At 36.1% G+C, this 16041-nt stretch overlaps 1 protein-coding gene and 1 long non-coding RNA gene across 2 annotated transcripts in view; one reads left to right on the plus strand and one right to left on the minus strand.

The window, feature by feature from the left end:
- The window catches only part of LOC147842870 (uncharacterized), a 469436-nt gene extending 463513 nt beyond the window's left edge, over positions 1 to 5923 (plus strand). The window contains exon 2 of the long non-coding RNA XR_015498564.1: positions 4626 to 5923. This is a non-coding gene — a long non-coding RNA (uncharacterized LOC147842870). The remainder of the gene's footprint in view (positions 1 to 4625) is intronic.
- LOC147842875 (uncharacterized) lies at positions 933 to 15687 on the minus strand. The gene is made up of 6 exons (XM_087265419.1): positions 15510 to 15687; positions 14106 to 14160; positions 10649 to 10712; positions 7437 to 9082; positions 4831 to 4894; positions 933 to 2512 (listed from the first exon to the last, which is right to left on the minus strand). The coding sequence occupies exons 3-6, from the start codon at positions 10705 to 10707 to the stop codon at positions 1774 to 1776; spliced, it is 2508 nt and encodes an 835-aa protein (XP_087121545.1). The 5' UTR covers positions 10708 to 10712; positions 14106 to 14160; positions 15510 to 15687; the 3' UTR covers positions 933 to 1773.
- Between the last annotated feature and the right edge of the window lie 354 nt (positions 15688 to 16041).

Genomic DNA, 16041 nt, shown 5'->3' on the forward strand with positions numbered 1-16041 from the left:
TGCAATTATTTTACCTCATTATCCCAACGACTCCCATATGACCCGTTTAGTGTTTCATTTGTTTCCAAACCTCTCCTTAGCGCGATGTTAGTCTGCGCGGATTGGTCCGCACCACAAAGGATGGTTAACGCGAAACTGCTCCGAAGCATTTTGAAACCATCATTAGCATTTAGCAATTAGTTTAGTCAATTTTAAATCACTAAGTAGCATTCAGTTATTAGTCTAGAGAAATATTCTATTTGAAATTGTGTATCAGTTTGATAATAGATCATGAATGTATTGAAAACATTAAAAAAGCCACAGTAGTTTCAAGAAAGTACATTGTTGGATCAAGAATCATTCATTGTGCTATTTTCGATTATACCGTTGCATACGCATAGTACCGAGAGGGGTCTGGATGCAGATCTGGTGCAGTGCAATCTGAGCTGCATCTGATGCTTTTTAATGCGCTCACCTAACCGTACCCGTCACCGTGATGTCACTCACTCCGTTAAATGCTAATTTGTCTGACACTTCATCGCTGAGTGATGCAATCTCTGTTTGCATTATAAAGGCTGCATCCAGATACTATTGATAGGACCCATAATTCCTATCAACGCTGCCATCTGGCAACTGTAGGAATAGCAGTAAACATTTGCATTTTCTTCCTCTGTGGTTTGCCAACTTCACCAGCAGGTGGTGCAGATGTGTGTTTGATAAAGATCAAATCAAAATATATATAGTCATTCATTCACAAAAACTGATTAGCAGAAAGGGAACAAGCTGTAAGTGTATAATTATTAGGCCCATTATCTATGTAATAAAAGTAATTAAGACAAAAGTTTATTTTTTTAATTGAATGAACCCCTCCCCATCAATATGTAATGCTCATAATGTAGTAAATTCATGCTAGGAAGACCAATGGACACGATAAAAAAAAAACTGACACCGCCTTTTCTCAAGCTTTTGTTTATTTGTACATTTTACACTAAATAAATCACTCTTTTTTTAATTCAACTTTTAATCAGATGTTTGTTTTTCATTTGAACACATTTGATTTGTGAATATACATTTTGCGAAAGCATAAAAAAAAATAAAGTAGAACATCCAGAAAAGTGTGCTACTAAATAATTAAGATGAATAATGTAGAGTAAATGTAAACATTAGATTTAAGATCTCATTTATTCCAAAAAATGTAAATCATTAACTTTTAAAAAGAGGCAGCACGGCAGCACAGTGAATAGCACATTTGCCTTACAGCAAGAAGGTCGCTGGTTCAAGCCTCGGCTATGTCAGTTGGTGTTTTTGTGTGGAGTTTGCATGTTCTCCCCGCATTCGCGTGGGTTTCCTCCGGGTGCTCGGGTTTCCCCCACAGTCCAAAGACATGTGGTGCAGGTGAATTGGGTATGCTAAATTGTCTGTAGTGTATGGATGTTTCCCAGAGATGGGTTGCAGCTGGAAGGGCATCCGCTGCGTAAAACATGCTGGACAAGTTGGCGGTTCACTCCGCTGTGGCGACCCCAGACTAATAAAGGGACTACGCCGAAAAGAAAATGAATGAGAATCTACCATGTTGTTGTGAGTTCAGTGTCGCTTCACATTTCCTGCAGACAATTAAATTGCTTGTAGCTGGAATCTTGTGTAGTCAGGACAGGGTAATAAAAAAAACTTTCTTAAATAGAAAGTCCTTGTCTCCGATGGTTAGGACAAAATCTCCTTGCTTTGAAATACCTTTTATCACGTGTCGCATTGTGTGTAGTTAGGAAACGTTGTTAGTACTATTCATGTTGTATGCTAATAACTTGCAAGTTCATCTTTCGTCTCCTCGAGTTCAAGGACGATGTCCTGTAACCGCTTAATTATTGTCCTCATTTCAACAATTAGTTTCCCAAGTTTTGTCTTGATTGTACTTGAATCGATTTCTTTATGTATTGATTGTTTTGCCAGACATGTCAAGTCATCAAATCTCTTACTATTTTCCGCAAGAGAGATCATATCCGTCACAAGGCTAAACCCATTGTTTATGACTACTGATGATTCAATCAAATGTGTTATTTCAGACATCTTCCCAGTCAGTTCAGCGATGTCTTCCATTCGTATGGCATCTTGCTCTCTCAATATGTTCTTGGTGCGCTCATAAATGTCTATCCTCTTTTTAACCATGGGGTTGATTTTATCCTGAATTTCTGCGAGTTGAGCTTCAATGTCTTCTGTGAATTGCGTCATAGGGGGCATCTTCTGAGATTTGCCCCATACATTTGTATATACAATGCTTGTTGAATTTGTTAAAGCCAAAAAAGCGGCAAGAAAAAAAATAGCAGGAGAAATTGAAGCTACAACTAATCCAAAAAACAAGATAGCAAGTACATATCTTCCACCCCATCCTGTGTCTTTAGCCTCTTTAGTAGCCTGTCTATAACCAGTTTCAAATGTTTTGAGGATGTGATGCAATCTCTTTGTGGTCTGCTGGAGCTGAGGGTGATCTCTCTCGTAGAGTTCAATGAATTCATCTTTGAGGCGGATAATTTCAGTTCTGGAAGAAAAAAAACAGTTTATAATTATGTACAATTTGGAATACATTTTTTATAAATGATAAACAGGGTAACCACTGAACCATACTTGTTTATATTTCATTTATGAAAGTACAAAACATTTTACATTTTTGATGTTTATTAAAGTCCCAGTGAAATCAATATAACGTTTTATAGATGTTAGTATCAGAATGCTATTCTTAAGCAGGGGTGCCCAAACTATTTAAAGTTGCCACGGGTAACTTCCTAAATAATTGTACAATATTTCAAAATAAATAGAAAATTCTACTTTAAATCATGTTAACTAATGCAGTATCACTTTCTTTGTTACAACTTATTACAATAAAAAACAAAATCAATCAATAATGCTGTCAATTCAATCAATAGTACATAATGTTGAATACGCTAGTCAAGCAGAATCTCCCCTTCTCGTGATTCAGTGACTATGTAAATTTTAAACTAAATGTGATTTATTTATAACATTTAAATGGAAATATTTCATATAATTTAGCTTTTTTGTAGCTTAACAATGAGACAAACAAATAAAAGGTTACATTCAATTTGAAATGACAATCTCTAAAGCTGCAGTCACACAGGGCTTTTCCTCCCATAGACTCCCATTCATACGCACGCAAATACGTCAGACCGGAAATGCAGGTTCATGCGTTATGTTTCGCAGGTTGCTGCGGTGCAAAGTTCAAGCTTGGTGAACTCTGACCTGCGAAATCGCATCACTTGACTGCTTGAGACCAATCGAGGATCAAAACAAGACATCTCTGGACAGAAATTTAAAACATGGAGCAATCGCTTGCTTTTTTAATGTCTAATAAGCTTGTTTAATCCCGCCCCTTTTCACGGGTACGTCAGAATTTCGCACACACAAACTCTAGTGTGACCGCAGATTAAACCAGAGCCATCATTCTCCCCCTCTTCTCAGATGGGATGGCCAAATCAAAGATTACCATGGGCCAACTTTGGCCTGCTGGCCCTAGTTTGGATATCTCCGGTCTTAAGGATATCTATAAGCTAGTGTGCTCAAAAACAGATAAAAAAAAAAAAGTGCATTTAGAAGATGTAAACATCCAAAGCTTGCAGTTTGTCACTTCTGCCTAACTGACAACGCCTCATACTCCATTAAATCTTGGCCAATCAAATGCTCTCTAGTATCTCACATGCCCCACCCCCTTCAAGACGCTTCTTATTTGATCCGCTTGAACTCAACCACTCTTCATTTGAAGAGCAGTGATAAAACAAAACACTTTCATAGATGTATACACTAGATGTCGCATACGGACTCTGAGTATGCGTCAATAGCGCCGCCACATTTGTACAGTGCTCCCAGCACAAATGTCATTCAACCGCACTAGTCAAGACAGTGTGACAACTTGAAGAGTCTAGACTTTTAGCGCTGTGTGCGGGTGTTGTAATCAGCAAACAAAGAAAACAAAGCACAAAAGCAGAACATTTCATAGGTAAGATTTAGTTTTTTAACTTTTTGTGTTACTAACTTTTGTGCTCAACAAGTCACGTTATTGATAATTATAAAGTCACTTACTGCATTCACCATAAGGCAAAGCAGCAACTCACACTTGCAGGCTTATGCTAGTTTTGTTGAATAAAATAAGCAAACAATGTAAATGAAATATGACAACGAGATGCTGCGCTGCCAGAAACTTATTGTCGGCTAAGTGAAGGAGTGGTTCATAACGGAGATTCATTTACAAACGAATCGCTCCCTCCGTCAGTACGAGAAGTGAAAGCAGGAGAGGAGCTGTGTTTCAGGACATGATTAGATCAAATTTAACAGGGAGGGTAAATAGTACATTTCTGTACACACAAACACATGCTTTTTGTCAGGAATGCCTGTGCGTTCACTTATCCATGCACGTAGAAAATTTATGTGAAATTATAATTTTCATTATTAAAAAAAAAAAATTGCATAATGACCACCGGGAGAACTATATATGTCGATATATAGATATATGTATGTGTATATCTCTGGCTCTGGATGGCCACAGTCCTCCACTGCACCTTGGTTCCGCATTCCTTTTAATACCCTGTACAAAAATGGCAGCTCTATTGATGCATTCCTTTCAATAGACAACAACAGGGTAGGCGACAACTATTGTAAATATCTATGGGCTACTATTAGCTGTTTCATTTAAAGGGGAGAAGCTACTCTATGTCCTGTCTTCATGTTTTGGTTGAGATTACATCAAACATCAACGAAACAAAGGCACACTTCACGGGACTTTTATACAAGTTCAAGAGATGTTAATAATATTTGTATTTAAGTCAGGGGGTAGCATTGTTTTCTCACATTATTTCCGGAGGCTCGTCCATGCTTTTGCGCAAGAGGTGATGTTTGGATGATGCCATTGCTGCTGTAATTGAATAGCACATGTGAAAACATTATAAATTGTTCCATAATGTAACTATAAGCTAAATAATTAGTATATATATATTCATTATGAAGCCATATATGTACTCTTGATGCTGAAAAATATTCCAATCTAAAGAAATGGAAATTGGACTTTTGTGTAGTCTGTCCGTTAGCTAGTAATACAGTATGTCAAGTCAGTGTAATAAGTGTTTCTTGAAAGTGAGAATTTTGTGAAAATGTAAATAGTTTGAATAAATGCATGTTAATATTTTGTACTGCCAGGCAATAGATATTTATGTAAAGGAGGTTTACAACTGAATAACTCTTCAGAAAAAAAATCTTTCGTCTCCTGCAGATTTTTCAGTTTTCCAGCAGATTTGAATCCGTTCCAGCAGCGACTGTATGATTGTGAGATCTGTCATTTCACTTGGAGGACAATTGAGGGACTCAAACACAGCTATTTCAAAAATGGTCAAATGCAAACAGAAGAAAACCTTTGGATTTTTAAGATCAAAGTTAATTGTACTATGTCTTCCGGAAAACATGCAACTATCTGCCATTATTAATTCATTTACCGTCAGCCTAGTGCCTTATTTATCAGAGGTGACCACAGTGGAATGAACTGCCAACTATTACAGCATACTTTTTTACGCAGAGGATGCCCTTCCGCCTGCAACCCAGTCCTGGGAAACACCCATACACTCTTGCATTTCCACACCTACTAATACGGTCAGTTTAGTTTATCCAATTCACCTATAGCGCATGTGCTTGGACTGTGGGGAGAAACTGGAGCACCCGGAGGAAACCCTTGCCAACCGGAGAACATGCAAACTCCACACAGAAACATAAACATTGCGCCTACTGCTGCCATGGTACAGCTCTTTTTTTGAAACCTTTGGGCAAGATGCTAATGGTTTAATCTGATTTAATGATCTATGCTAAGCTAAAAGTATTGGAGATCGGCTGAATGGATTTAAAAAATTAGTAAAACTTAACTGTTTAACTCTAGGTCACTTGTAAAAAAAAATAATAATAATAAAGCCTATTTTGAAAAAAAAAAAAAACTGCCTCGTTCATTTAAAGGCATAGTTCACCTAAAATGAAAAGGTCTGTCATCATTTACTTAACCCTGTGAGAAAAGCTGGAACCGGTAATCAAGGACTTTCATAGTAAAAAAAAAATTAAAAAATACTATGGAAGTGAAACAAAGGTTTGGGACTACTTTAAATAATAAGCCAATTTTAATGTTTAAGGTAAACTATCCCTTTAATGCATGATTTTTCCTTCTGGAGCATCAGTGAGCATTTGCACCCTTTCTAATAGTTTCCTTAATTGTCCTCAATATGAAAAGACGGATCTCGAAATCAGTCACAAGCTTTGTTTCAATCCAAAAATGCAAATTAACTTTATGCGCAACACTGGATTATCGTATAAAAGATTTGCGAATACAGCCGCGTTTCCATCCAATGAGTCAAAGAACAAATTCGTCACTTCCTGATTAACTGACGCCAAATATCACCAGTAAAAACAGAATTTGCTGCAGTAGGAGAAGCTGCGTGACTGTTTTCTTCATTTAATATATGACTTGCGCCTCGGAAGGCAATCCCGACACAGTGAATGCGCAGTGGTGTTTGAAGGTGTCAGACATGGAGCACAGACATTCTTGATTCTGGAGGTGGTTAATAATATAATAACACTAATACTAAAACAGTTGAGGCTTTTTAGAATGACCAAAACAGCATTTCAGATGTTTTACAGTGTGCTCAGCCTGCTGCTTTGTCCATTCACACATGTTTTAACATCACCTGATCTCATAACAAAATCACATGACTTTTTTTAGTGCGCATACTGGAATTTGTTCGGTAAAAATTTTTCCATCTCAGTTTATGCGCATCTTTTCTTATCGAATTAAACTCAGTTTTTCAATTATATTTTTAATGAGCATTTTCAAAATGTTTGCATATCTTGGCGTTTTCATCAACCGTTTTTTTATGCGCATATCTGAAATGCACATCAAAATAGGTGGGTGGAAACGTAGCTATTGCTGGAAATTGTTCAAATTTGAAAAAGACGCCAAAAAACTGGAGATCCTGCAGGATGTGGAAGAGTTTTCTGAAAAACAGAAGCATTTTAACTGTTCAGAACAACTTATAAAAAAACAAATTTAAGAATTAAAAAAAATCTTTTTATTTTGTCTTGTGAAGTGTTTTAATATTTTAATATTAAAAAAATATTAAAGATGTAAACATCAAACTATCCTGCCTGAGATAATAGCCTGCATTTGGTATGATTTTTATTTATATTTTTTAACAATTCTTTCAAGTGGCACTGAATATGATGTTCTTGTCATAATGTTACCTATGTAAACTGTTATAACAACTTGGTTAGTGCCATGTTCCTAATATGAGCTTATTTTCAGAGTTAACATAAGAAAGTATATTCTATAATAATTCTTTTAAAATTATGTTCTCTTGACAAATCAGCATCTGTACTGTTTTTTCCATCAGAATTCTTAAAGAATTTTTGCTTTTTTTTTTTTTTACCAGTTTCACTTTTTTGGTTCACTTCTTTCCTCGTGAATTCCAACACGTGACGTAAAGCCCCCCTATTTTGCTTGTCTTCTCCAGCTTTCCTCAGGTCCTCCAGGATCTTTATCCACTCCTCTTTTCCTTCTTCCCTCAGTCTGGGAATCAAGAAATCCAGATGCTGAAGCATGAAAGCACTGTCTGGCTTTAATGCGATTTTGGGAAGACCCATGATGCTCATATAGATGTCAGCCAGCAGGCCGGACTTTACATTTTTAATCATCTCCAAATCACTGATCAGTTTTTCTTGCTTTTCTGCTTTACTCTCACACTGTTTCATACTTTGTTCATGTTCCATTGTAATATGATCATATATTTTTTGATCAAAGCTGTTCTTTTCTCCAGTGCGTTCATACTCCTTTTCAAGCTCTTTAAATGACATGATGACTGTCTTTGTCTTCACCTTATACGTTCTGTTCTCTCTGATATGTCTTCTATAATGACACTTCCCTGTACAGACAGTGCAGTGTTCTTTTTTCATGACCTCACAGTTTGAGGGATGACTTTCCCTCCAGCAGTTCACATGACAGTTTTCTTCACAAACAGTGCAGCAGGTTTGGCTTTTGTTCCACAACCATTCATTTTCAGTGCTGACTTTTTCTTTGACAATTCTGTCGACTGTAAACTCAAAGTTTTCACATTTCTTTACCCTATCACTCCACTTTTTGAAAGCACTTTGAATCTGAGTCACTTCTTTGGTTTTTAACTCCTCTTCCTTGATTTGAGCCCTCAGATCAGAGACGCTGGTCTCGAGTTGCCTTCGCTCTTTCAGAACATCTAACGTCATCTGAACACTTTTTCTGTTCATTGTTTCCAGCAGCGTCAAAAACTCATTCATGCTTACTTCTCCTAATTCCCATGCTGATTTCAAAACACATAGATTCCTTTCGTGTCTTATCTCTTTCTGTTGGTTGTTGAATAAGAAGTAAACGGGTTGTTTTTTCGCATCTTTTCTGCAGTGGACCTGTGCTTTCTTAATGACGTTGAGGGCATTTGTTGGTCGCCATCCATCAGAGTGTGTAAACACAAACACCATGTTGTTCTCTATGTCTCCACCAAAGATAGAGAGAACGGAGTGAAATATGTAAAGCTGCTTGTCAGAGAGACGGTTCTGAGATGCCTTCATCACAAAACAAACTGCGTCGACATAATGAATCCCATCCTCGTCTGAAAACAATCGAATCAGATTCTCAGAAATGTCTCTGTCTTTCCCATATCCATCAGTGTTTCCATACCCTGGAGTGTCAATGAGGGTCAGAGATGTTGGGTTATCTTTAACAAACACCTCATAAACGGCGACATCAGTTGTTTGGGTTATCGATTCCTCTATATCGTCATCTTCTTCTTCTGTGATTTGATAAAACTCTTCATCTTCAAACTTTAATCCCAGAAGGTAGGTGATCATAGTGTTGATGATGGTGGTTTTCCCAGAGCCAGTTTCTCCCACCATCAGTATAACTTTGTTCTTTGTGCTTGTGTCTTTTTGCCCATAGGTCCATCGTCTGATCTGTTCTGGATTCCCAGCAATTCGTTTTCTTTCTGTGTTGAGTCGGTAAAGTGCTGGAGGACCAGCGGGATTAATAAGAATAGCATCAGGACCTGACCTGCAAAAAATATTTAGCATGAAGGACATGTTATGATTGCATTTATCATTATTATTATTAGTAGTAGTAGGGATGCTCAGATCAGGATTTTAGCAGCCGATTCCTTGTTATGGTGATCGGCCGACACCGAGAACTGATTCTGATGCTTCAAGCTTTATAATGCATAAAGCACATTTTCCCTCTAAGTGGGATACTTAAATGGAGATCTCTCCTTACCTAAGAGAATAAATAAACAATGCTGCATATAATATTTTAAACACGTCACTTATGACCATTTATTGTGGACATGTCATGGTCAAAAGCAGCTTTACAGAAAATAATAGATAAAACTGCTAAAAATATTTTTAAGAAAAATGACTAACAAAGCAATTTAGAAACATTGCAAATGATGGAAGACAAATTCAACAAGTCTCAATCAAGTTTGGAGCGCATGTTTGATGCTTAAGTTAAAATGCACACCTATGACTACATATTTGTTTTTTTGCAAGTAAGTATATTCCAAAAAGGTATATTATTAAAAATTCAAGTAAAAAAAAATAATATAATAAAAACGCTTTTTATTTAATTAAAAAATGTTAGCAGGTTTAAGTAAACTTGCAATATTGTCAAAAACACAGAACATTCTGTTCTTATTTATGTATATAGGCCTAAATACATGAAAGACTATTTCAATATATTGCAATTGGTTGATGAGATTGGCCAGATTGAGTACCGATCGAGTCATAAAATGTGATTATCGGACAATACCGATCACCGGCCGATTGATCAGAGCATGACTAATTATTGGTAGTAGTAGTAGAAATGATCTTAGACCATTTCAATGTGGTCATGTCATTGGCCCATGAACAATTCTTTGTTATCAAACTATTTCATAAGTGTAACTAGAATAGGAAAATTCATAGACAAACTTTATGGTGCTTGAGAAAGCCTCATCTGAAAGTTTGAAGTCATTTTAAAGTTTAAATACTTGAAGTAGTTTAAGACATTTGAAACAGCTGGCATAGATAGATAACTACATATAGGTTAACATAGTTCTAGTATGAATTATGATTCTAGCATAAATTAGCATGTTATTAGCATGAATTTAGTATGAATTTGCATGTTGCTAGTATGATTAGTATGTTTTAGTATGGATTGGTATGTTGTTAGTATGTCCAACTAACAACATACAAGTAATGAGGTCACAAAGTTTGGCCCAATGGGACGTTTCCAAATTTTCTGGGTCAGTTTTGGGAAAACCGGAAGTCGGATCAGTTGGAAAAGATATATCAACCTAATTCAGTATAGTTTGGAGGTTTGGAGTTAGTTTGGTGGTTATAGTATGAGCAGTCTAGAAGGAGATGCGTTCTTAAAATAGTCAAAGAAGAAGAAGTTTATGTAGTATAACAGTATGTTGGCTTTCTCAAGCCACCATAATTAAATAAAAAAAAGAGTCCTTTTCCTCTCTCTGGCTTGAGATTTCTCTTGTGCTTTTCTCCTGACACTGAAAACTGATGAGTTAACAGCAATATGGTGTTACACCTACCTTTTCTGAATCAAGGGAGTAAATGAAGAAGAATTTCTTACGCTATTCTGGGAGGCACATCCATACTGCTTCGCCGGTGGGGGCTAATAACTGAAGACATTGTTGCTAAAAAAACACAAGTGAATACATTATCTATTTAAAGATTCATCACATAACAGATCGATTAGCAAATCATTCAATTGTGCGGTTATTGATCACCCAATATTTAAACTTGATTACATATCATTATTGTTACTTTAAAGGGCACCTATTTTACTCCTTTTTCAAGCTTTGGAATAAGTCTTTTGTGTCTCCAGAATGTGTCTGTAAAGTTTCAGCTCAAATTTATTAGACCTTTTAGAATATTAGAATGTTCTGCTTTGAACACACTGTAGCTGTTTTTGTGGCCTGTGCCTTTAATGCTAGTTCTCCCTACCCACCGTTCCCACGTGCCTGTCAGAGTGTGCCTCAATCTCCACCTCGGCTGTGTCAGATAAACAGCACAGTAACAGACATAAAGGATCAGATCTCACGTAATGTTTGTGGAAAATACAACAGTAAGAACTTTCCCAATGATTATTTGATGTATTTGTAGTGGAGTTAATTTACAAAGATGCAACTATGAGTTACACACAATGTCGTTACAAAGTTCACACACACACAGTTTAACTTTGCAAGGTAAATGTGACAGGATACAGGTTAATATCCACTGCTGTATGGATATCAATTATGTTATTGTACAAAATAAACCTGATTTAACGTCCACAAACCGGGATTGAAGCGTCTTCTTTTATAATTGTATTTGATGATGGATAATTGATGATCCTAGCAAACTAAACAGACCTTTTATTCTCGGCTGCTTTGCGCAAGTCCTGTCTTGTTGTTATGAATATACACGTTACTACAGAGACATGTTAATACGCAGATGTCAATCAAATCGATGGGCGGGGGGACCGCACTCCTACGTCGTGTTGCGGTCAGCCTCAAAATGAGAGGGATTTGGATCCTATTTTAACATCGGAAAAAAAAAAAAAAGAGGCTTATTGTGCTTTTATCATTCCAATATGACTGTGGACACACTATACTTAGACACAGTTCTGTCTAAACAGCTTACAAAAGATGATTTTCATCATAGGTGGCCTTTAACGCTCTTAAAAACAATTTAGTCCTGCATTATATGTGTATTAAGGTTGTCATGATACCATAAATTTAGGCCAGGATACTATAGCAGACAAAGTATCATGATACCAAGTAGTATCGTGATACTGTATTAATTCATAACTCAAATCTACAAAATAAAGCAAATTCTCACAAATACTATATATTATATGTTATAATACTTAAATTTTATTATAATTGCCTTATTATTGAAAACCTATATGTACTTATTTGTACAGATATTGTTTTATTTGTGCAGTATATACTGTGACTGTTCTGTTCCACATGCAATGTTAACTATTAGAACCGTTAATGACGATACTACCATTTACAAAGAAGAGGCACCGCTAGTATTTTGGAGCCTTAGTATTGCGGTGCTACCGAAGTACCAGTCAACCGTGCAACCCTAATGTGTAATATGTGTTATATAAGCCCCTTTCACACATACAGACCTTTCCAGAAAATTGCCGGCAATTTTCCGGAAAGGTTGTATGTGTGAACAGGTCCTTTTTGAAAATACCGGTAAATTCGTTCTGGCTATTTTCCGGAAAGAGAAGTTGTAACATTACCGGTAATTTGCCGGAATGCTGCGCTGTGTGAATACAGAAGCAAGATTGCCGTAATAAGAGCGTGCACGTCTAGAACGTGCTGACGTGAGACGTCTGCTTTAGCCAATCACAACAGACGCATTTACGTCCCCGCGATTTATGAGAATAAAAGCCTTTGAATATTTTTCCAGACACATTTAGCTGCAAGAAGTTAGTCAGATCACGTTTATATGTTCTTCTTAATGCCAACTCTGTAAATAATCATCGATGAGATGCTTATGATAAGCCGTTGTTTGTTAACCTTCAAGCTTTGCGTGTGCCTGTGAAACAGCCTGTGAGCGCCTGCACACGCACATTATGAACATCTCGACATGCGAAAGTGATCCTGCGAAAGTTGTTCACAATATTGATCATCCACAGAGTTTGTAATTTAGTCAAATGTTTACAAATACAAGCGCAGCCGTTTAAAGCTCATTTGTGGTGAATGATGTCAGAATTTACCAGTATTTTGGAATGGATGTGTGAATGCTCTTTTCCGGAAAATTTCCGTAACGTCCTCGCCTGTGTAAACAGCGCTTTTTTCAATATACCGGTAAAGTCGTTCCGGAAATTTTCCAGATATTTACCGGTATCACTGAGTGAAAGGGGCTATAGTAGCCTTTATAATTGGATTTTTCTAAGGAATATAAAATGAAGAAGATGGAAAATGCTGGAAAGGCTCTGTCCTTAAAGTCTGTGAGAAATCAAAATTTACAGTCTTTATTTTGCTAGTCCTTCTGTTGTAGACAACTCAAACTTAAGGGCTTCCATACCAACTGTATATTAATATTCTTAACCACGCCCTATTTACCGATAGTTCGCTATGTGACAGAGTCTAGACATGATGCTTAGCTTTTTGATAAACTGAAATGTATTCAAATGTACATTACTAATCACAAAGAAAGGTGGACTGAAGTATTTTTAGATCATTTAATTTAACCATTTAGAAATGTGTTACAAAACTATTTAGGATTGGCACACGGAGTCATGTTTTCAGATTGTAAGCGGATTTATTGCGTTTGTTCTCATTCTTTCAACATGACATAGAACTCACATTATATATTATTGTTTTTATTACAGTATTACCAATTTTATAAACATAAACAATATAATTAATAGAATAAATATGTATCATTAAGTGAAGTTTATTCATTAACTCATTTCGAGAGGATCACGTGCTTATGATTTATCACAGCCGGTCTCGCATTTGCTAATCACTATCTTCCAATCATATGAGCCCTAAGCTACTATAAATAGCCACAGTTTTTAGTTCACTTTATCTTCGTTTGGAAGAAACCCCCCTCCTCCCCTATTCTCCTCCTTTACCTCTGATTGGGCGGCCCAGTGGTTAGCACTGTGAGCCCCACAGCAAGAACACTGCCAGCCCTGGTTCCACTGGACCGGTGGGTGTTTCTGTGAGGAGTTTGTATGTTCTCCCCGTGTCCGCGTGGGTTTTCCCCGGGTTCTCCGGTTTCCTCCCACCATCCAAAGACATTCAACATACATATTAATCAAGCATTTGTCTAACCCCTTGTGTTCCCTTAGCTACCGCAGCAGGGGAGTTCTGAGTTCCACCGAGCTCGGGCTCCCCTCTCGCTCTGCCAGTGGGAGGAAGCTCGGGGCTCTCTCCCGGGACAGCATGCCAAACAAGCTTTTATAAATCATCAGCTAAGTGTGAACTCTTGAAATACATTTTCCCTACTAAATTACTGCAGGTAAACATTTGACGTTCCCTATTTACGTTCTATAGAAAATGTTAACATTAATAACTCACTTTGAATTCATTCACATTTCCAAATCCTAGAAGACCTTTACAACACATCCGTGATCTGCAAAAAAGAATAATAATAGTAACTTAGTACATTTAGTCAGAATATGTACCTTCTTATTTACATTAAAAAAACTCGACATAAGGATGGCACGGTGGTGCAGTGGTTCGCACAGTCACCTCACTGCACGAAGGTTGGTGGTTCGAGTCCCGGCTCTTTGAAAGACCCACCCCTCACTGACAAAGGTCCAGAATTTGTCCTATACATAAGCTCATTTGTCCTATTGTGACTGCTATGCCATTATAGCAATACGACCAAGAAGAAACTGACGTAAGTGAAGTCCTCTTTCAATACTAACCAACTGAGTTCTTGTTAAATAGCCAAAACATTTTAAGTAATTTAAGTATTATACATCTTATATCTTACTCTTAAAAAAAAAGTGTAAAGCACCAAAAGTTCATTTTGAAGCTTATAAAGGTTACTTTTATTACTAATAAGGCTATTGTTGTTATCCATTAATTTTTCTATTTATTTTTTACGAAAGAGGCTAGAAAAATCCGAAAGCTCTACATTATTATTATGTTTAAATTTTTTTGTTATTCAAGAGGCCAAACTCTGACTGGAAGCTGAATGTGCTGGCCAGTTTGTTTTTTGGCTAATAAATAACAATTTACTTTGCCTTATAAGGCCGTTTTTAATTTAAAGCCTTAACAGATTCCTTTTTCCCTAATGATATATACTGTGATAAATTAGTATTTTAAAAATAATATGTTTAAATACGTTTATATATATATATATATATAAATATATATATATATATATATATATATATATATATATATATATATATATATATATATATATATATATATATATATATATATATATATATATATATATATATATATATATATACATATATACTTCTTTATTTGAAATATTTAGCCAATATTTTTAGTACATCAAAAAGTATGTTTATGATGACCACCCTACAAGCTGGTCCAGCTAAATAAAAGTGCTTAAAATGTCAGTAAAATTCAGTATTTAAACCTCATAGTTAAATAGAAATGAGGCGAACAACTGCAAAAAGGTCCACTTTTTTGCAGCAGGCGAGACATAAGTAAATAATAAATATAAACGGGCAATAGGTGTTTCGCTGCAAAGTATATTGCACTGCAATACTTAGCGTTGTATCTTTCGCAGCAGTTACAGTAGGCTAGCCCATAGTTTTAAAATCGTATGTTTGGTTTATAAGAAAGTTCGAGTGTGATAGTTCACAGCGTTCGGTAAAGTACCGCGCTTTTCCATGCTGCCTCCAATAACTAATTTCTTAAACATTTGTGGTCAAATTCTGCCCGTTTCTCTTGCAAGAATAGCTAGCTAATTCTGGTGGCAGTTAAAATATTCACCTGCACAAGTTTGTTACGTTGAAACTGGAGAAACTTCAGTTCAAAAACCCTCCAACCACAGATTCAGCTTGAAACAGACGATAGAAAATAATATTCTATATACACAAATTAAAGTTTTACAAGTCGTACATTGCTAAGATAGCAAAGCAACCTTTCTGTGCTCCTCCTTTCTATTCTCTTCCTCTTCCGCTCCCTAAATAAACAGGTAGGCTACAGTGGTGACGACAGCTTTTAAGCTTTTTTTTATTATTGAACATGTAGCACAAACGTGGCAATATCAATACATCCTTACATTACAATAAGCAGAGATGCAAGCAAGGGACATAAATACATGCCTATATGCCCATATAGTATATTAGTAACAACAATATTAATTATACATAGATTCTTATATATATATATATATATATATATATATATATATATATATATATATATATATATATATATATATATATATATATATATATATATATACATACATACATATATGGAATAGGATAATTGTAATAAGTGATTGCAATTTAGCAAG

Source organism: Danio rerio, chromosome 8 (assembly GCF_052040795.2).
Source record: "Danio rerio strain M-AB ecotype USA chromosome 8, GRCz13ab, whole genome shotgun sequence".
NCBI lineage: Eukaryota > Metazoa > Chordata > Actinopteri > Cypriniformes > Danionidae > Danio > Danio rerio.

What these genes read in the sequence shown, in the direction of transcription:
- LOC147842875 (XM_087265419.1), bottom strand. Translation starts at nt 10,707, where the DNA reads ATGTCTTCAGTTATTAGCCCCCACCGGCGAAGCAGTATGGATGTGCCT. An exon ending in GATGTGCCTCCCAGAATAGC is followed by an intron (nt 9,083 to 10,648) that starts GTAAGAAATTCT and finishes TATTTTTTGCAG; the next exon opens with GTCAGGTCCTGATGCTATTC. An exon ending in GACGAGCCTCCGGAAATAAT is followed by an intron (nt 2,513 to 4,830) that starts GTGAGAAAACAA and finishes TTTTTCTTCCAG; the next exon opens with AACTGAAATTATCCGCCTCA.